At 38.3% G+C, this 27,291-nt stretch overlaps 1 protein-coding gene across 1 annotated transcript; it reads right to left on the reverse strand.

Annotated features, from left to right (window-relative positions):
* Nucleotides 1-1,287: 1,287 nt before the first annotated feature.
* On the reverse strand, nucleotides 1,288-27,078 carry CCNI (cyclin I). The gene is made up of 7 exons (XM_037051003.1): nucleotides 26,546-27,078; nucleotides 19,965-20,121; nucleotides 12,718-12,846; nucleotides 8,642-8,716; nucleotides 8,350-8,490; nucleotides 7,833-8,063; nucleotides 1,288-2,862 (listed from the first exon to the last, which is right to left on the reverse strand). The coding sequence occupies exons 2-7, from the start codon at nucleotides 20,076-20,078 to the stop codon at nucleotides 2,419-2,421; spliced, it is 1,134 nt and encodes a 377-aa protein (XP_036906898.1). The 5' UTR covers nucleotides 20,079-20,121; nucleotides 26,546-27,078; the 3' UTR covers nucleotides 1,288-2,418.
* Nucleotides 27,079-27,291: the final 213 nt, after the last annotated feature.

Below are 27,291 nucleotides of genomic sequence, written 5' to 3' on the forward strand. Positions count from 1 at the left end.
TCCACTTTTTCTGCCAAACCGAGGATGAGAGAATAATTTACACCCATCAAGTCTATTCTGCTGCCTGTGTGCAGACTTCACGAAATGTTGGGTTTTCTAACCACCAGGAGGCACCAGACAATCATGATCCATAAAGGTCAAGTTTCCAAATCTTGGAAGAAAACAACTTATGATGTGATGCCCAGATTTAAGTCAAGTAACTTGGGATTGGCTAATGAGACTAATTCTGGGTAAAACAGGATCCAATTTAAAAGCAGGAATGTTCTTGGATGAAAATTCCACTTTTCAAGAATATTGTGCTTTTTGTCTCAATCCATTAATTCAGACCCCTCAGCCAAAATTCTCCAAGAGCCCAGGTTAATGGGACAGTACTCAGGAGGCTCTGGTCTCCAAAGTACTCATTTAACTGGTTAAATTAGCTTTGAGGCTTAACAGCTAACAGCCCAACTGTCCCACTTCAGTTACCCATGAATACAATACTATGTTCCAAACTGATTTACTAGCAATTTTTATAAGATTAGGAAACCTCAAGATCAAGTAATTAAATTCTTCCTGTCACTATAATTTCTGTTCAATGTAGCTACTGAACTACAAATGAAATATTCTGAATCTAGACTCAATTTTATCACCATCTTTTTACATAACAAAAATGTTACTCATCTGTTAAGTGGAGGTGTGGGAAATTTAAGTGCCATTTACTTTACAGAAAAGGTTAATGTATACTTGTAAATTTCTCAAAGCTCCCACAAGGAGAATTAAGAAAGAGAACCAGAGGAAAAGTAGGAAAAGTGGGGTATTTTGATGTATACCTGCAAAGCTGTTCTCTTGCTCTTCACCCATCTTCCCTCCTCACTTCAGATGCATGTAAGTACAAGTATTCCCTTTGATTGGATTGTAAAGTCTGAAGTAGGTAGGTAGTAACCCTACCACAAAAATTTCACAAAAGTCAGATATTAACCTGAGAGTACTCTTCCACTGCTAAACTGGAACAAAATTAATAAAGTGCCATGTGTCTACATGTGCATCTGTGCCTGCCCTCACAAAGAATTCCATTAAGATAAGAATTTACTGCTTGGAAGGTCCACGGTCCACCAGTGAGAAAATAACATAAAGGAAAAATTCTTTGTCAAAAACTCACATCCTTCATATTTAAATCCCATTTCCTTCATGTTTTATTTTCTGTAAAGCATATTCTTCGTATTTTAATTATTTTTCCAGTTGAGATAATAATGCCTAAGCAATCAGGAACTTGCATCTATTCATAAGCAGAAAAAAGAGATACAACAGGGTTAAGGACAACGTTTATTGCTACCAGAGGCTTTTATCATCAGTACATGGTTGGTTCTGACTGCAATACCTTCTTCAGACTGCACAGGGAGCTCAGACTCCAGAAGTCATTAAAAGAAACATAGGTGTGCTTGGGAGACAAGAGAATAACTTTTATCAAGAAAATACTAATAGCTTAACAACATAAAGCTAGGGTACTGAACTTAGTTATTACATGTTACAGACTCAAATCATAGAGCTGCCCCAACATCTAAATGGTCTCTCCTACTGATTATAAAGTGAAAAAAAGTTGATCAGTTACCAAAAAACCAAAAAAAATATATAAATTTTAGTTACTACATTTTTCTTTGGTGAGCACCTGGACATACTTATCACAAATTTCTTATGCAAATACCAAAAACGCTTTCAACAAATCTAACAGTGTCTTAATTACATGCCACCTTTAAGCTTCATTTTAAGATAATAAAAAAATTTTGTTTCCAGATCCTAGAAATAGAAATGAGACAAACACAAACATCAACATGGTAATTTGAGTCTTTTTTCTATTACCACTTCTGATTTACATGGGGCAATTCTGAAGTAAATTTGGATTTGAATCATGGATTAAACATGACTGTCAAGCTGAAATAATTTGTTCGCTAACTTGCTAAAAAATAATTTTGAGGATTTCCTACTCAGTGGAAGTCAGGCTACGGATCAACATGCATAAAATTCATTAAGTATCAACAAAAAAGCAAGCAAAAGCAAGGGGAAAATTAAGTCCTGACACTGGGGAATAGGGCTTGCTAGCTATGAATTTTGCAACTTTGAAATGAAAACACTGAATGTAAATTTTTGACATGGGGGCAACCTACATTACATTTAAGGAGAATAAGGGGTGAAACTGACACATACTATAAAGACTTTTTTTTACTTAAAATTGTTGGATCTTTTCAATTTTATACTTTTTTGGTCTTTAAGTGCTTAAATAACGTTGAATTTTAATTAACCACAATAAATTTTTTTTCTTCCTGGCTCGCTTCAAATCAGCCTGATTAGGTATACACCTTCATATATAGCCTGCCCTGGTTTTCCACGTTCCTGTTCCCAGAGTAGTATACCTCAGTTTGCACTTAAAGGTAACACCTGAAACTACATGACAGACACAGGCTGCAAAGGTGGACAAGGGGAAACATGTCCCTCTTGCCTTGACAAATCTGTGCCACACACAGAACCCACACTTTCTGAAGCATTATCTTCATTGTAGAGCCGTTTGATTCCATCATAGAAGTCATCCACTTCCATTTCCTCTACTTTGCGTTTAGCAGAGGCATGCTTGCACCCGCTGGCAGCTGGGAGATGATGATAGAAGGCTGCTGGACCTCTGACTGGCACTTCTGGTTTGCTGTTGTCCTTGGAGAAATCTGGGCCTGGGACAGAGGAGGAATGTAATCCGAACACTCCTTTGTCACAGGGCACCAGGGTGTGCTTGAGGGGACGGTAGACATAAACGGAGTTTAGAGGCAGGGAAGACTGCAGAGTAGAAAGGTGATGTGCCACAAGCTCCCGACAGTGGATCAACTGGGAGCTATCCATCTGGGACAAGCATTAAAAAAAAAAAAAAAGAAAAAAAGTTGGTCATTGAATTACTGTAGGCTGCTCTATCATCTTTGCTGGCTATTTTTCCATCCTGTGCTCACTGTACCCCCAGATTCCTTTCCTTGCCCCCATATCTTCTAAACTCAAACTCATCTATTTCTCCAGCCTATCCATCATCTTAGGAATTAGATACAAATCTGTATTTCTAATATAAATCTCTTTGGAATTTAAATTCTGCATTTGCTGAACATTTGCATGCTGGACAGCTTCATGAAAGCAGAAACACTTCTCTTTTGTTCAGTGTTATATACCCAACATTTGTTTTGTTCAGTCTATTCCCCAGTAGAAGGACCTTCACCCTGTCCTCTGTCTCTTCCAGTCTCTTCAGTGGAGACCAACATACACACAAAATTCATTAACAATTGAAGGAATTGTTAATGAATTAACAAGAAAAAATTTAAGAGGCAAGAAAAAATTTAAATTTTTTTCTAAAGGCTTTCTGGCCTTTAGAATAATTTAAATATTTTGTTTTGTTACACAGTGTGAACTTTTGACAAGTCATATTTTTGTAGAAAACAGCTTGACAATACTAGGAAGAAATGTTTTTAACTTCAGAGATTCACTAATTCTTTCTATCCTTTAGGACAATTCAAGTATCAGTATTTTCTCTCTCCAGCGTCCTCCTACACACCCAAATTCTAGAACCATTTGTTTCTGTAGCAACCTGTCATCAAACTTTACCACATGCTGTGTTAGCATAATCTATTTAAACATTCAGGCTTTTCATTATAGAGTACAAGATCCCAACAGGTAGGCACTATATATCATATTCATTTTTATTCCTTAAGTTTCTAGCATGGAAGGCCCTCAAAATCTTATCTTTCCTAAAGAGTCTAATAAGTTTCTTGGCCCTCCCTTCTTTGTAGTTATAGCTATAGTGAAAAGTCTTCCTCTGGCAACATATATTTCTCCCCTATTCAGATTTCTTTAGTGGCACCCCAATACCCACAAACAGCAAATTAATCTCTTTAGCTTGGTATTAGTAAAGCTCTCCACAATCTAACCCCAAACTTCTTTTCCAGCCTTATTTCCTAGAATATCCCAATTTGTGCTCTATACTCCTTCCAAATGGGCCTGCTCTCTCTATTCTAAACAAATCTTGCCCTTTTTTACTTTACCCTTGCTTACCCTGTTTCTAGTTGTTGAAATTATGTTACCTAACCTATTACCTTCCCCGACTGGCTAATTTACCACCACCTTCCTGGAAGCCTAACTTGATCATTTTCCAGCCTTGTGTATATCACAAGCATTTTTGGACATTTCTTAACCAAGTCTTACTCCTACCTACAACAACCTGCAGCACATAAGCACAACTGTTTGTAATTCCACAGGAAACAGTAAAGGAAAACAGCATACTGTGCAAGAACACAATTTTGTCAAAAATTGTATTTATCTCTAAATATAGGGTCCTGCACAAATAATGCCCCCCTTTTTTATTACAAAATCTTTTATTACAAAATCATAAGCATGCAATTCTGTAACATAACCATCACACTCAAGTACAACATATGACATTTTAGGTGAAATGTTTCAATTAAAATTATTACACCCATAGTATTACCCTACCAACCACTCAAGCAGGCCTCCTTCTGCCGGGGCCTACATATTCATTACTTGTTATCCAAAAAAACAGTGGAGCAAAAGCACACAGAACAGAGATGAGATTTCAAATTTTCTAAGACGATTGATACTCTTAGCCAGTACTTCAAGAAGCCTTCAAAAGAGAGGTAACAGAAATGAAAGAAATTGGGAAGTGAATAAAGGCTATAGTGTAAAAACTATTTCTAAAAAGTTAAGTACCTAGTTTAATAAACCGTGCTTTAGCTAATAAATGATTCCTAGTGGCCTACAAAGTAAAAGTACCAATATTCTACTGCCTTGGTCATTAGGCATACATCACAGCAGAATTCTGAAAGAAGGTGAATTTCAAGTAAAAGACAGTTTATGTCACTATAATCTTTCTCTGTGAAAAAAAAATAAGGTTAAGTTACATTTTTAGAGGTAAGGACTACTAAAAAATGGTAGTGCTAGAAAGACATTAGAGTAAATGGTGAAAAGTTTACAGGGCAGACATCCAAATAGGTTACTGCTAGAAAGAGGGGCAAAAATAGCAAGACCTAAGTGATAGGTTCAGACAGCCCCAGGTTCACTGGACAGCACGAAGCACTAAAAATACTACTGCAATTGGTCTGACCGTAGGCACCTTCAGGAAGACCTGGAAGACTGGTAAGAAAGGGTCTACTTCTTTAACGCACTACTCTAATTTTAAACTACACCACAGTAGGGAACCTCTACCTTGACTACTGTCTGGCTAGTGACAAGGAAGCCACCACAGTATTCTGGGTAGAGTTTAACTTCCTAAGATTATCAAGGAGGAGGGGCACATCAGTCAGAAAAAGGAGGACCTGAGTACAGCCCCAGAATTAGAGCAGGATCAGATAGGTTTAGCCATCCCCAAATGGTGGCCAACAGGTAGCATTAGAGCCAAAAGGGGTGGGGGAACTAGTAGGTACAAGAGGAAGCTCACCTTTCAAATGAAGGAACACTCACTGCATTTTGAAGTCCAGGGAAAACAGAGACGAACTAGAGAGAGTGGTCTCCACACAGCATAAGATGTCTGACACCACTGGCAGTCCCCCCAAACCAGAACAATGGGAAACATGCCAGAAGCAATTCTGGCATGGTCTCATCAATCTGATGCAAGAATTTCCCATATTAGAATCAGAAATCCAGGAGGAATACTTGATACACTATGGCCTTGTCACAGGTCTAATCAGATGTCACAGACCTAATGTTCCTACCTAAAAAGGAGTGAACTTAGCAAAAACAGAACTGAGTCTGGAAGAACCAGAAACCGCCAGGCTTGGGACACAAGGGTTGAACAAAATGATTTCTAAGACAGTTCCTTCAATTCCAAGTTTATAATGCTTTCCCCCCAGTAAAGGGGGAAACAAGTTCCCTTAAACACTTTCTTCTAGAACCAGAAGACTTAGGAAAGAGGATTAAGCAGATTCTCCAGTGTTCTTCAGTAGAGAACAAGCCCACAAAACTACAGAATACACATGCTCCCATTTTCCCCTCTTATTATTTATGCTTCAAAGTCTGCTCTTCCTCTGTGACAGTAACACTTCAAATAGCAAATTTTCTGTGTACTAGCGTGGGACTAGGGACAGAGACCAAGTCAGGTGGCATTTAGAGCTATGCCATTTGTTCCAATGAAAAAAATACATACATACATAACATATATAAAAAATACATGAGGTTATCTATTAATAGTCCCATTTCCTGTCTAACATAATGTAATGACTAATACTCAACTACATTTTCCCAACATTCTAAATAGGCAAAATAAACTTTATTTTTTTTTAAATTTTTATTTATCTTTAGAGGGGAAGGGAAGGAGAGAGGGAGAGAAATATCAATGTATGGTTGCCCTTCGTGCGTCCCCTGCTGGGAACTGGCCTGCAACCCAGGCATGTGCCCTGACTGGGAATTGAACCTCGATCCTTTGGTTCGCAGGCCCGTGCTCAATCCACTGAGCTACACCAGCCAGGGCTGGCAAAATAAATTTTCTGTGCCTATCATGTATATAGTGGTTTATGACAGTTTCTTAAAATTCCCATGAAATAGCACCTATCTCTTAGGATTTACTTCAATGGAAATACTTCTCAATTATTTCCATCTAACGTGTGGTTACACTAACTTCTCATGTCCCAGGAATGTAGAACAAAGTGAGACATGCTAATAACAGTGGAAAAAAAACACATAAAAGAGGGATGGTACTCCAGTTAATATGTTGCTCTGATTATTATCCTTTTTATAAAAAGATTCTTAGCCTTTCTCTGCTCACACATTAGGTCCTAGAGCCTAAAATTCTCAAAGCTAAGAGGTAACACTAAGGTACTAACTTTTATAGTTCACATCTGTAAGACGACCAGTTATAACCATCTTACACAGAACACCAAATTAAAGCATTATTTTCTTGTTTTTATTTTGTAGTATTCTTGTATAAATTTTATGAATTCAATAACAGCAGCTCTATTAAAAGTAGTTCTTTTTATATTAAAAAATCTTTCAAGTTCAAAATTTAAGCCTTTTCTCTAAATAAAATCTAATAAAACAAATCAGACTAACTACCGCCAAATGAGAATAGGGACAAATAAGGGGAAAGCAAGTTCGTAAGTCTTTTATGGATTCGGCTGGCAGAGAGTAAGGTTTGCAGACCTAAACTTGTAAATTCTATTTGGTGACATGAATAGAATGAATAGAAATTCTCTCAAAGTACTTGCTAACACCCAGCACTATTACTATCTTTCCACTGGAATGAGAATTTTCTCCACTAAACCCTTACATTTTATATAAACAGTTGATAAGTTATGGACTAATCTCAGGCAGTAACAGGAACTATCAGGACAAAACCCCTTTCAGAAAGCCAGCTTTCTACTTGCCAAACTCTGATACAAATACTTCACTTTCTAGCCAACACTAAATCATGTGCTTGTCTAAAAAGCAACTTGTTACGATTTATGTTTTTGACATAAAATCAGTGAAGTACTACAGAAGTACTATAATGAAAGGTACAAATGCAGCTGGGAAGATTCTTCATATAAAACTAAAGGAGAATATATTATTGAAAATCGTATTAAATCTTTCAAGATTCTTAATGATTTTAAGTAATCCAGAAGGGTTAAAAGGAATCAAGAAAATAGTATATAAACTTTACAGGAGAAAAAAGAAGACAACCTTTAAATTTAAAGTGTAAATTACTTCACCCTTGTCTACTCCTAAAAATGGTTTGCCATTACAAGATTAGAAATGTCTCTTACTTTTATAACCATTTGGCAGCCCTATTATCAGAGTAAGAAATAAACATAAAATGAACACTACTTAATTAGACTGATACCTACCTGTGCTTTCTGAAGCAGTTCAATTGTAAGGGGAAGCCAATCAGGAATGAGTTTCTCCATTTCCAAACTAACCATGGCCAGAGCAAGCATGGATCCTTTGAATTGCAGAAACTGGTTGCAGGCCATACAGTGAAGTAGCTGCTTGGTTAGGATTGCCAAATGTTGGGATGGGCTCAGTTTGTGCCAACTGAAAAGTAACTGAGGCCTAGTTGACACGGCAATGGCATGGAACTAGAAAACAAAATCACAAGATAATTCTAGTTTTACTTAAGTGTCTATGTAAATTATGTACAGAAATTGATGAAACCTCGAGTATTACCCAATGTTTAATTTTTTTAAGTTTGAAATTTTAACTTCAGTGATTTGACATGTGCCCTAATTTCCAATTTTTCCTTAGCTAATTGCAGTAAGTTCCCTTTTCACAGAAATCATAAAACAAATGAGCAGGGAATCTACTTTTCTTATTGAAATAGGACTACATGTTCAAATAAAAAACTAAGACTTCAGATATATTTACAATGTGAAGAAAATCCAATGGTGTGGCTGTGTGAAGGTCCCAATTCAACTTATCCAGAATAATTCTCTCCATCCTCAGAATTTCAGATGAAGAACATCCACAGAAACTGTCTCTTGCCAACACCTTCAGTACTGGAATTCTCTATCCAAAGCAAAGGGAACAATAGGACAGGGAGAAGAGGATAGAAAAAAATTCATTTCAATTTTTGTTTTGGTAAACAAAGAGCAAGTGAATAAATGAAGAGAAATATTTTAAAAAGAGACATAACTAATTTTTAAAGAAAAATATTTACCTCGTCTTCCTCAACAGTCTTGGCGGCTAGGAAAAAACAGCTGATTGCAATACAACTCAAGTATTTTGGATGGGCCTAAAATTTTGAAGAGGGAAAAAGTAACTTCAGTGATTCCTCAGAAGTTATTAGTTTATTTTTAAAAACTAGATATGCACATGAGACAAGTATGCATACTTTTGATGGAATGCAATTAATGATTCCTACCCATTGCTTTCTCAAATCAGAGTTAGCTTTTAATTTTAACTCCCCCACTCATGCGATATTCTATAGAAATACTAGAATCATTTCCATGGCTGGAAGTTCAACCAATGCTAGCCAAAGTTCATTTCTATCCAGCACAAAAGAGTTTTAATTTAGAAGACAATTTTTAATTTAATAAATAAAATTCTCCAAATTAAAAGTATGTATTTTTATTTTTATTTTTGAATATATTTATTATGCTATTACAGTTGTCCCATTTTCCCCCTTCATTCCCTTCTACCCTGCACACCCACTTTCACATTCCCTCCTTTAGTTCACATCCATATGTCCTAAGTTCTTTAGCTTCTATATTTCCCATACTATTCTTGCCTTCCCCCTATTTTCTACCTACCATCTATGCTACTTGTTCTCTGTACCTTTTCTCCCTCTTTCCTCTTCCCACTCCCCTGTTATGTGTGTATATTTTTAAGCTAGTTTTAGGTTCTTTACTTGTATCAATAAAATCAATGTTTTGAGTGTTAGGGGAATTAAGTAGGAGATAGCATCAAAATTAATATAGTTCAAATGTTTAAAATTACTGGACAGCAGAGGAGTAGAAATTTTCTAATTATTAATGTCTACACACATACAAAATTATATATTCAAGTTCCATGGTAAGAATGAAAGGCTCCCAAGTATATACAGAATTAATTAGTGGGTTAAATAAAAAGTTCTTGGGTTTGACACCCATAGTAGGGCTCGAACTTGCCTGTTTTTATTATAATAAAGTTGGTCCACTTTCTATCTTACTGGTAGAATAAGGGTTTGCCAATCCAATCAGAATCTAGTTTTAAATAACCAAAACAATTTAGTCCAACTATACTGAATGACACAGAGGTGTCATTCATTATCACTGTGAATGACACAGTGATATAACACAAAGAAAACTTGCATCAACATGTACTTTATACTTAAATATTACAGTCACTCCTGTGCGACTGGGGAAGCCTTCTGATGACCAGAATACAGCCCTGATTAATTATTTAATAAACATGCCAATGATCATTGCCTCAGTACAAGCGGCATACTAAGAATCTTAGAATCCTCTGCCTATATGACATAATAAAAGCTGGTTCAATACTATCGATATTTTAAAATAATCATTAACACTAATCAATTAATATGATTCAAAATACTTCCATAAATTACATCTATTATGTCCTCTTTCTACAGATGAGAAAACAATCTCACAGGTTATGGGACACCACACAAGTGATCTAGAAAGTGACTCAGACCTTACTGATAAGGTAGTTTTCCAGGCTCCCTTATTCCCCCATGTATACAACATATCAATCAAACCCACATCCCTGAGTTAATCGGAGTTCATTACAAAGAATAGAGTCCAACAGTTAACTCTGGATAGGCAATGCAACCCCTGAATCAAGGGCACCAATAATAAATTTAGTAATAAAAAGAATCCCAGCAGCAAATGTGATTTTATTTTTAAATAAACAGTAGTTCTCAGACCTGGCTATACATCAGGATGTATTCTTTAAATATAAACAAACTATTAGAGATTCAGAATCAGTAAGTCTGGGAGAGGGGTCAGGATCCAGGTCCATACTTTTAAAGAGCTTCACAGCACTTTACACAGCTAGGATTAAGGCTCCTCATTATTATAGCCTTTTACTTAAAGGTACTTTAAGAGCCTTTATTTAAACTATGAATACATTTTACATTTTTTCAATATAGATTGACCATCTCTAAACAATAGTATCTGATGCTATTAACATGACAGGACCCATTAAATAAGAAATATGAAAAAATGAGATTATCCTTGGCAAATTCTCTAATTGTTTTAGCAGCTTGCCCAAGTCTGTTTAAAATTGCACTTGATCTTAGGCAAAAGGCCAAGAAGCAATGTTTAAAATGTTTAGTAAGGTCACAATCTTTTCTATAACAGAAGCTACAGTAAGTTAACTAATAATTTTTGAAGAATATACAACCCAAGAAAGGACAGTAACCTTAAGCACCTCTTTGTCTGTGAAAGGGAGGTTAGCTGTTGTAGGAGGTTGGGTGGAGGGGTAGGAGACTTGATACTGAGATAGAAGTAGTTATTTCAGATAACCTCGACTTCAGGCAATTGGTATCAATATCATTTTTTAAGCTTTTGGGTTTTTCTTAAGTCTCTTAAGAGTAGTTTAAAACATAAAAAGGGCCCTGGCTGGCATAGCTCAGTGGATTGAGCGCAGGCCTGCGAACCAGACGATCGCGGTTCGATTCCCAGTCAGGGCACATGCCTGGGTTGCAAACCGGTTCCTTGCAGGCTAACTACCAGCAGGGGAAGCACAAAAGGCAACCATACATTGATGTTTCTCTCCCTCTCTCCTTCCCCTCTAAGAATAAATAAATAAATAAAAAATAAAAAATAAAAAAAAAAAAACATAAAAAGGTAACTGAACAGCCATCCAAATTCTATGGCTTCTATTTTTTAATATCTAATAAGAAAGTACCCTCTCTACTGAATTCATAATTCCCCCAGGTTACATATTCTTAGGCATATAAATAGCAACAACTGAAGTGCTTTTTTACTTTTTCATGCCTTGCCATTAAATAAATACTAACTTTCTGCTTTAAATCTGTTGAGGGCCCACTATGACTGATTTTGCATACACAGTATAACCAAAGATATACCAACAGAGACAATGTAAAACTTACATACACATTTTTTAATCCTCACACAAGAACGTTTATTGATTTTAGAAAGAGAACAGGGGGAGACAGAAATAAACATTGATTGGTTACGTCCTATATGTGCCCCATCCAGGGATCCAACCCATAACCCTAGTATTTACAATGACTGAGATTGAATTTGTAGTGTTTTGATGTACAGGATGACACTCCAACTGAGGCACCCAGCTAGGGCTCACTCATACATTTTGTTGAATGCTGTCATTCGATAAAAATACACCAAGTTATTTTACAACAGTTTGGTTCATCTTGTTGTGCTCCAAATGTATACCTCTAGAAAGCATATATTGTTCAGAAAAACAAATATTTGATAAACAAAAAATGGAGAAAAATTTGCAATAGGCACATTAGTACACCAATGTGTTAAATAAAAGATGACTAAACATTCTGTCAATGCCATATAATATTAAAAGCAGACCAAAAATTTGATAGGTTAAATATGTTAGAAAAACTTGTAGCAAAAAAAATTACAGAATATATATCCTGACTGATGTGGTTCGGTTGGCTGGGTTGTCATTGGTCGGTTCAATTCCCAGTCAGGACACATGTCTGGGTTCTGGGTTCAGTGTCTAGTTGGGGTAAGTACGAGAAGCAATGGGTCAAGGTTTCTCTCGTACATTGATGTCTGTCTCCCTCTCTTCCCTTTTTTAATAAATGAAATCTCTTTTAATAAATAAAATCTTTAAATATATATATATATAAGAATTTTATTTATTTTTAGAGCGAGGGGAAAGGAGGAACAGAGAGAGGGAGGGAAACTTCAATGTGCAAGAGAAACATCGATTGACTGCCTCTTGCATGCTCCCACCTGGGGACCTGGCCTGCAACCCAGGCATGTGCCCTCACTGGGAGTCAAACCAACAACTTTTCATGTGGGGGAACAATTTCCAACCCACTGAACTATACCAATCAGAGCTAGAAATAAATAAAATCTTTTAAATAGAATTTACAGAATACAAGTAGAAACATTTATGAAAATTTAAAGCCATAGAAAACATCACGTCTTCTTACAGGTACACAAATCATGTCCATGAAGGTTTTCCCATTCTTTTCCAGCTTATAGAATGTTTACTAATATCCCTCGTTTAGCATATAAACCTTCAAACAACAGTCTGGGTTTAAGTGTATCTAAAGCAATTAATTACCTTTACAGTGGCTAAAAACCTGTCCAAAAGGCTGCTGGCCAGAGCAAATGTTTCTGGGTAAAGGTTGAATTGGTACTTGAGTTTGGCCAGCCACTGAATCACTTCATCTCTCTGGGATGCAGAAACATTCTGTAAGGGAAAAATTAAAAGATAAAAATTAAAATAAAAGAAAACAAGTTTCAAGCTATCATCAAGAATATGTTTAGAATACTCTTTTAAAAGGTTAGCAAATGCTATGGAATAGTGTTTATGTTAAAAAATGCTATTTTTTAATGTTTTTGAGTTTATTTAAAATCTAGCAAATGACATAAAAGAAAATAAAATTTAGGAAAAGGCTTTAATAGCGTCTAGCCAAGATGGAGACATAGGTAAATGCCTTCTCGCACAAACATAAGGAGGATCACAACTAACCTCAAAATAAAAAATCAGAACTGCCAGAAAATCAAACTAATAAAGTCCAACAAACAAAGAGTTAAAGAAGAAATATTCATCCAGATGGGTACGAGGGACAGAGAGGACACGACACATGGCAGCAGTGAAGTGTGGCAGCTAAAAACCTAGAAGCCAGGAGGGATGTCTGGGGAGCCAGCGTTCTTAGTCCCAGGCCAGATCATGAAGACCTGGGTTCCACTGTAGGGAAAATAAAGCCTCATAATTTCTGGCTGTAAAAACCAGTGGGGATGAGGGTGGCAGAAGAAACTGCCAGTCTCTCAGGAGACTCAGTATAAAGGACCTGCATGATCCTAGAACACACACAAGCCTACCCACTCCTTTGGCATCAGGGCAGCCCTAGAAGGGTGTCAATCGCTTATGGGAAGTGGGGGAAATGACTGAAAACAGTCAACAGCTGAGCAAGCAGCGAGCAAGCAGCATTGTTCCCTCTCCAACCCCTCCCCCATATACAGCACCACAAAGCAACAAAGCAGTTTTCCCTGTCCAGGTGAATACCTAAGGCTCCGCCCCTTACAAAAAAAAAAGTAGCTCTACCTAAGACACAGAAACATACACAGGGAGGCTGCCAAATTGAGGAGAAAATGAAATATGGCCCAAATGAAAGAAGAGATTAAAACTCTGGAAAAAGAATGAGGCAAAACAGAGATAGCCAAACTATCAGTTCAGAGTTCAAAACACTAGTGACACAGACACTCAGAGAACTCACTGAGTACAACACACTAAAGGGAAGGAGTGAGCACTTCACTAAGTAAAATAAAGAAAAACCCATAGGGAACCAACAGTGAAGGAAAGGAAGCTGGGGTTCAAATCAACAACTTTGAACATAAGGAGGAAATAAACACTCAACAAGTACAGAATGAAGAAACAAGAATTCAGAAAAATGAGAAGAGAGTAAGATGACTCTGGACATTTCCAAAAGAGCCAATGTCCACATCACAGGGATTCCAGAAGGAAAAAAGGAAGAGCAAGAAACTGAAAACTTATTTGAAACAATGAAAGAAAACTTCCCTCATTTGGCAAAGTAAATAGATACACAAGTCCAGGAAGCACACATAGTCCCAAACAAGTTGGACCCAAAGGCACATGCCAAGGCACATCATAATGAAAATGCCAAAGGTTAAAGATAAACAGAGTCTTAAAGTCTAAAAGCAACAAGAGAGGAGACAGTTAGGTACCTAATAAAAGAGTTCCCAGAAGGCTATCAGCTGATTTCTCAGAAGAAACTTTGCAGGCAAGAAGGGACTGGCAAGAAGTATCCAAAGTGATGAAAAGCAAGGACCTACAACCAAGATTACTCTATCCATCAAAGCCATCCTTTAAAATGGAAGGGCACATAAAGGCTTCCCAGACCAGGTAAAGCTGCAAGAGTTCACCATCATTAAGCCCTTATTATATGACTTATTTAAGAAAATGAAGATTAAAACTATGAACAGTAAAATGACAACTCACAACTATCAACAACTGAATCTAAAAACAAAACAAACTAAGCAAACAACTAGAACATGAGAATCATAGAAATGGACATCACATGGAGGGTTATCAGCGGGTTGGGGGAGGCGGGAGAATGGGGGACTAGGTACAGGGGTTAAGGAGCCTCTCAGAGGAGAGTAGACAAAAGGACATAGTAACTACAACAGGACACAGTAACTACAAAAGGACACAGAGGGGCTTCTGAGCTGCTGGTAATGTAAAATTTTAGTTGTACACTTATGATCTGCATATGTTCCAATTTATTAGACATCAAAAAACTGTTTAAGGAAAACAAAAAAGACCATCAAGCCAGGGAGTAAACAGAGGTACCATATATTTCAGACTATAAGATGCACACCCCAAATTTGGGAGGAAATGGGGGTGCAACATATAGTCCAAATGTAGCTTACTTGGGTCGAGGGGGCGGGGGGGGCAAACACGTGCTTGCAGAGTGGCAGTGGAGCAGGGTAACAGGTTATTAAACATTTTACCACATTTTTTTTGCTTCAAAATTTTTTTCTATTTTCCTTCTCTAAAACCTAGGTGCATTTTATGATCCAGTACATCTTATAGTCCTAAAAATATGGTATTTATTTACCAAATCCACAGATAGTACAAAAATGAAACTCAATACATTAGATAACAATATTAATTTTAAAGCCGGAAAAATAAACCAGAATACACAATTTTATTTTTAAAAATATTTATTTTTAAAAAGAGGAGAAGGGAAGGAGAAAGAATGGGAAAGAAACATCAAAGTGTGGTTGCCTCTCATGTGTCCCCCGCCAGGGACCCGGCCTGCAACCAAGGCATGTGCCATGACTGGAAATCGAACTGGCGCCCAATCCACTGAGCTACACCAGCCAGGGCAGAATAAACAATTTTAAATTTAATAAGAATAAATAAGAAATGCTGCACCTAAGTTAAGAACTAAAAAAGTACATCTGGTGTAAAGGAATCTTTGCTTAGAAGTTGAGACAGAAACAATAAGGTTTTAAAAAACAAGTTTAATATAGGCCAACAATCATGACATTGCTGCCAAAAAAAAATTCGGTTTAGATTAATGAAACAATCAATCCTAGATTAAGATGAGGTAATAGTTTCACTTTATTGCTCATTAACGACAACAACTGAAATGTCTCAATTTAAGAAACACACTAAAACGAATGTATCTAGAAAATGAAAACATGGGAATAAACAAAAATCTCAAACAAAAAATGGTTAGAGATGACTTCATGGGTTTAACACCTGTCTTTAACTAACGGGCTATTGTTTAAAATAAGAAACAGCTCTATTCTGCATTGCTCCTGTAGCCAGAACTAGAACCCACCCAAGCGTCCTCTAGAAAAAAAAGAAATGTTAAGATTCAGTTTAAGAAAAACTTTCCAATAATTCATACATTTTTTCCACTAGAATGAGCAAGTACCCAAAGCAGAAGATCTCATCAGAGATATTAGTTCTTTCTTTTTTTTACTGTTGTTCAAGTAAAATAAAAAACAACCCACCACTGTCCCCCGCCCCACCAACCCCCTTAAATTTTCAAATTTTGTAGTTAGATTGAACCAGTGTTTCCCAAAGTAAACATATACTAATAAAATCATGAAGCTTTTAAAAATACAAATGTCCACAGTTGCCACAAGAGCTCAGTGGGCATGGATGACCCCTAGAAGCTCTGAAAATCCTCCTAAAGGGTGCCAGAAGAATAAGAGGAAGAGGAACAAGTGGAAAACGTATTTGAACAAATAATAAAGGAGAACTTCCCCAGTCTGGCAAAGGAAACAGACTACCAGAAAGTCCAGGAAGCTCAGAGAGTCCCAAAGAAGTTGGACCCGAGAAGGAACATACCAAGACACGTCATAATTACATTACCCAAAATGGAATACAAAGAGAGAATCTTAAAAGCAGCAAGGGAAAAGGCGACAATTACCTAAAAGGAGTTCCCAGAAGATTGTCAGCTGATTTCTCAAAAGAGACCTTACAGGCAAGAAGGGGCTGGAAAGAAGTATTCCAAGTCATGAAAGGCAAGGACCTACATCCAAGATTGCTTTATCCAGCAAAGCTATCATTTAGAATGGAAGGGCAGATAAAATGCTTCCCAGATAAGGTCAAGTTAAAGGAGTTCATCATCACCAAGCCCTTATTACATGAAATGTTAAAGAGATTTATCTAAGAAAAAGAAGATTAAAAAGGTGAACAGCAAAATGACAGCAAACTCACAGTTATTAACAACCACACCTAAGACAAAAACGAAAGCAAACTAAGCAAACAACTAAAAGAGAAATGGAAATCACATGGAGGGTTATCAACAGGGGAGTGGGAATGGGGAGAGAGGGGGGAAAGGTACAGGGAATAAGTAGTACAAATGGTGGGTAGAAAATAGACAGGGGGAGGTTAAGAGTATAGGAAATGTAGAAGCCAAAGAACTTATATGTATGACCCGTGGACATGAACTAAAGCAGGGGAATGTGGGTGGGAAGGGGTATGTAGGGTGCAGGAGAATAAAGCAGGGAGGAATGGGACAACAATAATAGCATAATCAATGAAATATATTTAAAAATAAAATAAATAAAAATCCTACTAAAGATTCTGATTTGTCTAGTGGCCCAGGGGCTTGAGATCCTATATTTGAAAAAAACACATAATTAGGTGGCTTTTAAGATTTTTTAGTTTCAAAATTCTAATAAAACTACCTTTATATAAACAGAGCTGTTTTATCTTTGTATATAAAAAGCACTTTTGAATAAATAAAAAATATCAAAAATGTCACTTTGAGAGCTTACAGCCAAGATGGAGGCATAGACAGATACGTTTCACTTCCTCACACAACCAAAAAAAAAATAACAACCAATTTAAAAACAAAAAATAACTAGAACTGTCAGAAAAAAGACAGTTGGACTCCTATGGAAGTTCAACTTCCATAAGAATTAAAGAAACATTCATCTCCAGACTGATAGGAAGAACAGAAATGGGAAGCTGGGGTGCAAGGATGTGATCACAGGACAAGGAGGTGGCTGGTGGACCAGGGTGGGTGAGGCAGCAGGTAGCGGAGGCGGATATCCCACCTTCACATGAGCACAAGCCAGGAGGAACACTGGGGAGCAAGACAGACTGCACAACCCAGGGCTGTTCCAGCCTGGGAAACTGAAGCCTCAAAACCTATGGCTATAAAAACCTGTGAGGAATGCAGCAGTGGGAGAAACTCCCAGCCTCGTAAGAAAGTCCACAGCAGAGAGGTACTGGGTCCTACCATGTGCCCAAGCCCACCCACCCACAAATCTGCATCAGTACGGCCCAATTTGTTTCTGGGTGGGTAATGGGAGAAGTGACTGAAAGCAGGGCAAGAGCTGAGCAAGCTGCATTGTTCCCTCTCTGATCCCTTCCTCCACATACAGCACTACAATGCAATAATGTGGGTTGCCCAGCCCTGGCAAATACCAGGGCTCCCCCCCTTACAACATAACAGGGGCACTGAGACAAAGAAATATGGACCAAATGAAAGAACAGATCAAAACTCCAGAAAAGGAACTAAGTAACAAGCAGAGTTCAAAACACTGGCAACCAGGTGTGCACAGAAATGACTGAGTATGGTCACAAAACAGAGGAAGAAGTGAAGGCTACTCAAAGTGAAATAAAGAAAAATATACAGGGAACCAACAGTGAAGGGAAGGAAACTGGGACTCAAATCAAAGGTTTGGACCAGAAGGAAGAAATAAACATTCAACCAGAACAAAATGAAGAAAACAAGAAATCAAAAAAAAGAGGAGAGGCTTAGGAACCTCTGGGACAACTTTAAACATTCCAACATCCAAATCATAGGGGTGCCAGAAGGAGAAGAGGAAGAGCAAGAAATTGAAAACCTATTTAAAAAATAATGAAGGAGAACTTCCCCAATCTGGCAAAGGAACTAGAACTTCCAGGAAGTCCAGGAAGCTCAGAGAGACCCAAAGAAATTGGATCCAGGGAGGAAGACACATCATAGTTACATTACCCAAGATTAAAGATAAGGAAAGAATCTTAAGAGCAGCAAGAGAAAAGGAGGCAGTTACCTACCTAAAGGAGTTCCCATTAGACTGTCAGCTGATTTCTCAAAAGAAACCTTATAGGCAAGAAAAGGCTGGAAAGAAGTATTCAACCAAGTCATGAAAATCAAGAACCTGCAACCTAGATTACTCTATCCAGCAAAACTATCATGTAGAATGGACGGGCAGATAAAGTGCTTCCCAGACAAGGTCAAGTGAAAGGAATTTCACCAAGCCCTTATTATATGAAATGTTAAAGGGACTTATCTAATCAAAACTACGAACAGTAAAATGACAACAAACTTCAACTATTAATAACTGAACCTAAAAATAAAAATAAACAAAGCAAACAACTAGAATAGGAACAAAGTCGCAGAAACAGAGATCACATGGAGGGTTGTCAGTGGAGTGGGGGTGGTAAGAATGGGGCAAAAATGTATAAGGAATAAGAAGCACAATTGGTAAGCACAAAATAGATAATGGGAGGTTAATAATAGTATAGGAAGTGGAGAAGCCAAAGAACTTGTATGTATGACCCATGACATAAACTAAGGGCAGTGGGGGGTGGGGTGCTGGAGGAAGGGGGTGCAGGGTAGAGGGGGATAAAGGGGGAAAAATGAACCAAAACCAACACAGAAGGAACTCAGATATTTGCTATTCATTAATGTACACATATCAAAATATTCTTGGCCATTATTCTTTATCCCAAGCACAATACTAATTACTAGAGGTAAAATGATGTATAAGACATCTTATACAGTAAGCTTTTCGAGTGAATAAACTTCATAGATGTTTGTAGAAAAAAAAATTGCTAATGTAATTACATGATGGAATTACAGAATTTTTTAAAAGGGCACAAAACAAACAGTAATTTAGAGGTCAGCTGCTCTCCCTAGAAGCTTCCAATATTACCTTAGTAGTTTACTTGAATTCCTCATAATATTCAAGAAATACAGAGCAATTTTTTGTTACCTAAAGACAATGATATATGCTCAGCTTCCATGGCTAACTATAATCTAGAAATAATGGCAGCTTACTACTATTAGTATGACTATGAGGAAAGAAAACACACATATCTATCTTCCTAAAGCTATAACTCAGATAAAAACAAAACAAGCAAGCAAACAAAAACAGTTCATTCTTATTTTGTTTCACAATAAAATAAGATGTTTCTCAAATAAAAAACAGAGCATGCCCCTCACTGGTACATATTTCTCCAATTCATGTCAAGATACTAATATAGGGCAATAGTAGACTTATTTCTAATAAAAGTCATCTATCTATATTGAGGAGAAAAATCATTACCTGGTTTGTAGGCATTTTCAGCACATTTACTTTCCACATCTGGGCTTCTCTAGAGATTGCCTTTTCCAAAAGGAAAGACAATCTCTGGTTTTCCAAAGGCCCTGGAAACTTCATGATATCCTTTGGATCTGCCTGCCTCCCAGCTTGATGTAGCTACCTATAAAATCAAATATAAAACAAGGCTGTTTATGTAATTACAGAATAAGTACAGCAATGTATAAGTATGTTGGCTCTTATTAAGCAATTCATATAACAAAATAAGATTGTTATGAGGCAGTATAAGCTTTTATAGCTTTTGAAAATATCATATATTAAAATGTTACCCTGGCTGGCATGGCTCAGCGGATTAAGCATGGGCCTGCAAACCAAAGGATCACCAGTTCAATTCTCAGCTAGAGCAAATGCCTTGCAACCAGGTCCCCAGTCTGGGGCGTGCAACAGGTAACCAATCTATGTTTCTCTCACATGGATGTTTCTCTCACTCTCTCTCCCTCTTCCTTCCCCTCTAAAAATAAATAAATGAATAAAAACAACCTTTAAAATATTACAGTGATAGTTATCAAACACATTCTCACTTTAAATTGGAAATGCAGTTATAAAGAGAATAAAAACATGGTCTTATAACTGACAAAAACCACTGGACCTTAATCAAAATATATTATAACTGTCAAACTATGTCAAACGATTTAAAGTTATGAGCTTTTTATACTAGGAATTCTTAGTAGATGTCCCAAATAGTCATCTTAAAAATCTAATCAGGTAAGGGTTGCTAAGCTTTTTCATTAAAAAAGTCACAACAATTACGTTAAATCCCATCATTTCCACTAAATCAGCATGAAACCATCACTTTAAATATGAAACTTTTTTCATTTTAAAACAATTAGTTTTGACTTTTTTCATGGTTCAAAAATACGTACATATGGTATAAAAAGGCAGTATGAAACCATATTGCATTGAGCTTCCAATACAGTGTCTACTAACCTCACACGGGGATATTTAAATTAGATGTAACTCCTCAGTCTAGCCCCATTTCAAGTGCTCAATAACTGCAAGTGACTAACAAATACTGCATTGGATAATACAGAAAGGGAACATGTCTATCAATGCAGCAAATTCTACTGGACAGCGTTGATTAGAAAACTCAACAGTAAAGTGACTGGCAGTCCAAATGATCAGCAAGTTTGAAGAGCCACACTCTAGATCAGTGCAGGGCAAATCAAAGTCCAAGAGAGATGCCTAAAAAAAAGTTTTAAAAAAGGGAAACTATAGATTTGAGAAATGAGTAGGTGTAAAAAACGTAATCGAGAATATCTGAAGCCCTGGTTGGTATGGCTCCATGGATTGAGTGCCAGTCTGTAAACCGAAAGACCACCGGTTTGATTCCCCATTGAGATACATGCCTGCGTTGTCAGGCCAGGTCCTGGGATTGGGGCATACCAAGGGCAGTGCAAGAAACAACTGGCTGATGTATTATCTCTTGCACATTGATGTTTCTTTCTCTCCCTCTTTCTCCCTCTCTAAAAATAAATAAAATCCTAAAAAAGGAGAAAGATTGTTGGAGAAATGTGAAAAAATATCATGAAAGCTAAGCAACTGAGAAAGTAAACCAGAAAAGGTTATGCAAGAAACGCAAATATAATAGAATACCACAGTACTTACATAGCAATAAGATCAGGTTCAAGATTTCTGTTTTCCAATTACCTACAATTAGGTCCTCAGTAACACTTTCAAATATTTAGATGCTTTTAACAACTTTTTAAATAGAAATCACAAGTAAAATTTAAAAATACGTTTAGATGAATGAAAAAGACTACCTAACATAACAAAACATGGGATGCAATGAACGTGGTGCTTAAAGACAAATTAATTCTTGTAAATGCTATATTTAAAAAAATCTCAAATCAATACCATAACCTTCCACCCTAAGGCACTGGAAAAAGTTTGGTAAACTATAACTAAAGAAAGCCAGAAGGAAAGAATGTTAGAGTGGAAATGAAAAAGTACAGAATGAAAAAATAAAATAGAATCAATGAAAGCAAAAGGTAGTTCTTTGAAAAGATCATTAAAATTAGCAAACCTTTAGCTACACTGACCAAAAAAAAACAAAGGATAAAGCACTAAAAGCAGAAATAAAGAACATTACTACCTACGTTATAGAATTTTTTAAAAAATAAAAAAATTATAAACTGTATACCAATTAAGTGAACAATTTGGATGAAACAAATACCTAGAACCACAAACTATCAAAAATAGCTTAAGAAGAAACAGAAAGACTGACTAGCTATATAACAAGAAACAAAATGAATAAACAAATAAACTACTGCTAAGGAAAAGCCTATGCCAAAATGGCTTCACTGGTCAATTCTACGAAACGTTTACAGAAAAATTAATACAAATTATTTATCTACTCTTGCAAAAAGTAGAGTACTTTTCAACTCATTTTATGAGGCCAGTTATTACCCTACTACCAAAACCAAAAATAACATATAGCACTAAAAAACTATAGATCAGTATCTTTCCTAAATACATACAGAACTCCTCAACAATATACATGCAAACTGAATCTCCCACTGTAAAAAAAAGATTATACACCATTACCAAATATGACTTAGCCCAGGAATGCAAAGTTGGTTTAATATTCAGAAACAATTAACATAATATACCACATCAGGAGAAGAAAAATAAATCATTCTTTGCTCACACTAGGATGTCAACAAAGGAAAAGGAAAAAGTTCAAATTTCTTAAACTTAAAAAAAAAAAAAACCCTGGCTGGTGTAGCTCAGTGGATTGAGTGCAAACCTGGAACCGAAAGATCACAGTTCAATTCCCAGTCAGGGCACATTCCTGGGTTGCAGGCCAGTCTCCAGCAGGGGACTTATGCCTCCCCACGAGAGGCAACCATACACTGATATTTCTCTCCTTCTCTTCCCCTCTAAAGACAAATAAATATATTTTTTAAAAAGATATAAATATGCAAGTTAAAGAATGGAGGACACCTGTGGGGATGGTTCCTGATTAAATGAGTCTTTAGAAAAATCAGATTGCAGTATCTGACTGTAGAATGGATCTTGTACTGGAAGAGAGATAAATGCTAACAATGTCATTATTGGATCAACTGACATAATGGGAACAAGGGCAGTAGATTAAAGTAAATGTTACGATGTTAAATGTATTAAAGTTTATAACTTTACTGTGATTCTCTAAGAGAATATCCTTAGCCTTAGGAAATGCACACTACAAAATTTAGGAGTAAAGGGCCATCATGCAATTTATACATACATATGGTGGGGGTCAAGGATGACAAATGATAAACCAAATAAGGTAAAATGTTAATAGGTGAATCCTGCTGAAGGGTTTCATTTTTATGAAAAACAGCCCTGGCTGACATAGCTCAGTGGATTGAGCGAGGGCCTGTGAACCAGAGGATCGTGGTTCGATTCCCAGTCAGGGTACATGCCTGGGTTGCGGGCCAGTTCCCAGCAGGGGACTCGTGAGAGGCAACCACACATTGATGTTTCTCTCCCACTCTTTCCCCTTCCCTTCCCCTCTAAAGATAAATAAAATCTTTAAAAAAAATGTAAAAAACAAAAAAAAGGCAATTTATGGAAGTACTTACATTATCAGGCTATTACTTACATTCCATTTTTAAATCTCTAGTAAGACATAATATGACACATTAGAAAAAGCATTGGCTTTAGTTTTTCTTCTTTTACTGGCAGAATACAACCTATTTTCTTTTCTTAATTTTATTTATTTATTTTTAGAGGAAGGGGGAGGGAGAGAGGGAGGGAAACATCAATGTGTGAGAGAAACATTCATTGGCTGCCTTTCCCATAGGCCTGGGCTGCAACCCAGGGATGTGCCCTGACCAGTGATGCTCCCATGCGAACAGTTACCAAAGCAGGGACCCTTCACTTTGCAGGATAATGCTCAACAAACCAAGTCAATCAGCACCTAATTTTGTAAAACAGAGTATTTGAATCAGATTAATAATGAATCCTGCTAAGAAATATAAACACTTAAAATATAATTTTACTATTTTAAATAATAAAACATTATAGTTGTATCTTATTTTATGCCCACTTTTGGATACAGCCACAATTTTGAATGCTCAGGTAGAAAAGTCTCTAGGAACTGAAAAACAAAAAGACCATATTTTGGTTGGTGTATTCCACACCCTTCTAACTGTACGAATACCTTCTTTCACATTTCTCCTCCCTTTCTTTAAATCTCTACTTCTGCTTCTTCCAGGTTTGTCAAATAGCTTAATGTCAGCTTTTATAAAGCTTAACTTTATAAAATCCTTATTATACAGCATAAGCTATATTACCAATCTATATAAAGGGCCTCCCTCTCATCTAAGGGAAACTACCGCATGGTGATGGCTAAACAAAACTTCATTAATATGGAATTATTATACTTACTATTATAATAAGACCAACCCTACTAATAACTCTGTACTGGTGCTGGTTTCTGGATCTTATGTTCCTCTTCTAAATATGATGAATTTACTAATACGAGAACCTCATGTTCTAATATTACTTCCTTAGCTTTATGCCCCTAACTTAATGAACTATATGTAATATTTGTAATTCTAAAAGAGGATGCTCTTCCCCAATCTCCATGTCTTTCCATACTCTCTTCTTTTAACTTGAAATGTCCTTCTGTAGCTCACACTCCCCCCTTCCTACTGAGTTTACACTTGCATCAATCTGTGCCTGGAACACTGCCTTCCTATATCTCTACTTGGACAAATTCTACTTTGCATTTAATTGCTCTGTGATAATTATTTGCAGACTTGTCTCTCCTACTAACTGTAAGTTCCATAATAGCATTCAGAGTTGAGCACTAAACCTAATAAACAATAATAGCTTACACTTGCTAAATGATTAACAGGTAAAAGCAGTGAGTGCTACCTGGTCAGGTATTCTTCTAAGTATTATGCCATATTAACTGATTTAATCCTAACACAACCTTATGAAGTAGGTATTAAGCCCACTTTAAAGAAACATGCAAAGATCGAATACTTTTCATCTTTAAAGTATTACACAATCAGAATAAAACCTGTATACACACTCTCAGGTTCCAAAGTGACCAAAAAACATTTGAGAGTTCCATTCTAACCTACTAGGATGCCACTCTACTATACCTCCCAACACATGTTAATTCTACTGGTCTGCTCTTCACCAATATTAAGATTTTCCTGGTCCAGAAACTCATTATCTCTCATCCTGCTGGTCCCAGATTAGTGGATCTAGATCTTGTCCATTCTCTCTTAACTTACTGATATTTACCCATTCCTTTCTCCTGCGTCTACCACAAATGACCTGGAAAACTAGAAGCAGATAACATTACTGTTAACCTTTTCAACAGAGAGACTATTCAAGGTATTCACAGGGTGCTCGGGTTTGAACTCTGGCCACCGGGTTCTAGCTGTGCCATTTAAGGAGAAAATTACTTCATTTCGTCGAGCCCCAGTTTTCCTCATCTGTGAAATGACATCCCTCAATGAAACCTGCCTCAATAATTACTTAAGAATTCAGTAAGTTACAAACCACTTAGAATAACTGTCTCATAATATGCCTCAACAAGTGTTATTATTAACATCCTGAAGTCACACACTGCTGCTCAAATGTTGAGTGACTCCCCAATAACAGAAGAAAGGCTAAATAAGTACTTCAGCTTAGCGTTCAGTGTCAGTCTGATTCCATCCTGCCTCCGGAGGGATACCTTCCACTATTTTGCTACCCAATTCTCAAGCCCTGCCAATATGATCTGCAATGGAACCTTGAGCTCAGCAGAGGCCCTTCTTTACTTTTTTCAAAACTTCGCTGTTTTCATCCGCTCTTCAGGGTGCAACTCAAATCTCACCTCCTCTTCAATCTCCCCCACCCACACCCTGGGTGACGTTCCCCTTCACCGAGTTCCCGCAGCATCGGCGGTCCGCCCCATTCATTTGGCATTCACATCGCTTTGCAATGTAAATCATCTTTCTTTGGCTCCCACTGGAGTGCTGAAGTCTCACGGTGGGAGTGTGTCCCCTTCTTTGTGTATTACAGGCTCGTGGAGCCTAGAAAATGCACTACAGAGTAGGCAATCTGCAATTCCTATAAAAAAGTTACTCGGCGACAGGCAAAAATGGCCCGAAAGGGAACAGAGAAGAGCTGTTAGCAAACTGGGCAGGTGCCGAGCTGTTCTCGCGCGGAGGTCCGGAGCGAGGGAACGTCCGGAGGGCCCCGGTGGAAGCGGAGGCGAAGGGGGGCGGACTGGGGCCGGGGGGTGGGGGGATGTAGTAGGGGTGGGGGGATGTGGCTGGGGGAGGACTGGCCCAGGCCGGCTGTTGGAGNCGTGGAAGCGGAGGCGAAGGGGGGCGGCCTGGGGCCGGGGGGTGGGGGGATGTAGTAGGGGTGGGTGGATGTGGCTGGGGGAGGACTGGCCCAGGCCGGCTGTTGGAGGCGCGGGGAGGTGCCCTGGGCGGGGGTGGCGCCCGGGAGCGCGCGGCTCCGGGGGCTTCCCTGTGGGCTGCGCGCGCCAGCGCGGGTCGCGGAGACTCGTCGAGCCCCCGGCCCCGCCCGCTCACCTTCTCCTCCTCTTCCTCCTCCCTGGCAGAGCTGTAGGCCTCACGGTGGTGACGCGCGGTCATCCGGGGGCCCGCTACCACCTCATTTTCCTCAGCGCGCGGCGACGGGGCGCGCGGGACGAGGACCGGGCCGACTGAGGAGGGAGAAGAGGGGGAACCGTGCCGGGGGGCGCGGGCACGGGCACTGGAGCAGGACACACGGCTGCGGCCGTGGGTCGGTCAGCGAATTAGTTCCATGAGGATCCTGGACCTGAGGCCGCCACCGCCGGTCTGGCTTCTCCAACGGCCGCCGCTTGTGCCCAGGTGGGGAGGGGGCTCCCTCTCTCCATAGGGCGGCGGGGGCCGGGGAGAGGCGGGGAGTGAGACCGGCTCTGCCCCTGCCCGGGGGAAGCGCCTCCAAGGGGAAATGGTGAAAGGGAGGAAGGGGGAAAAAGAAAAAGAAAAAAAAAAGAAGGGGAAGGGGGAAAAATAAGAAAAGGCGAGACAGAAGCGCTGCCGCGTCCGCTCGCGGGGAAGGCAAGGGAGGGAGGGGGTGGAAAGAGGTGCCGGCTTCCTCGGCTCCGCCCTCGCGGACCGATTCCTAGTGTACCTCAGCCCTTGTAAACAACGATGAAATAGTCTCACGTTAACCCCCCCTTTTTCTCCCCGCGGATTCTGCGGCCCCACAAACACACGGAGAGAAATCCAAGAGGAAACTGTACCGTTGGAAAGGCACTGGGATTAAATAGAAAGGAGTTTTTTTTTTT

Source organism: Sturnira hondurensis, unplaced genomic scaffold (assembly GCF_014824575.4).
Source record: "Sturnira hondurensis isolate 20B ecotype Veracruz unplaced genomic scaffold, ASM1482457v3 Scaffold0007036, whole genome shotgun sequence".
Taxonomy (NCBI): Eukaryota; Metazoa; Chordata; class Mammalia; order Chiroptera; family Phyllostomidae; genus Sturnira; species Sturnira hondurensis.

Bases quoted from the DNA above. Each gene is read 5' to 3' on its own strand.
- CCNI (XM_037051003.1), bottom strand. From the start codon at position 20,078: ATGAAGTTTCCAGGGCCTTTGGAAAACCAGAGATTGTCTTTCCTTTTG. The intron at 8,491-8,641 runs GTAAATATTTTT...TGCTTTGGATAG, and splicing joins AGACTGTTGAGGAAGACGAG to AGAATTCCAGTACTGAAGGT. The intron at 8,064-8,349 runs GTAAATATATCT...TTTGTTTTCTAG, and splicing joins CATTGGATTTTCTTCACATT to TTCCATGCCATTGCCGTGTC.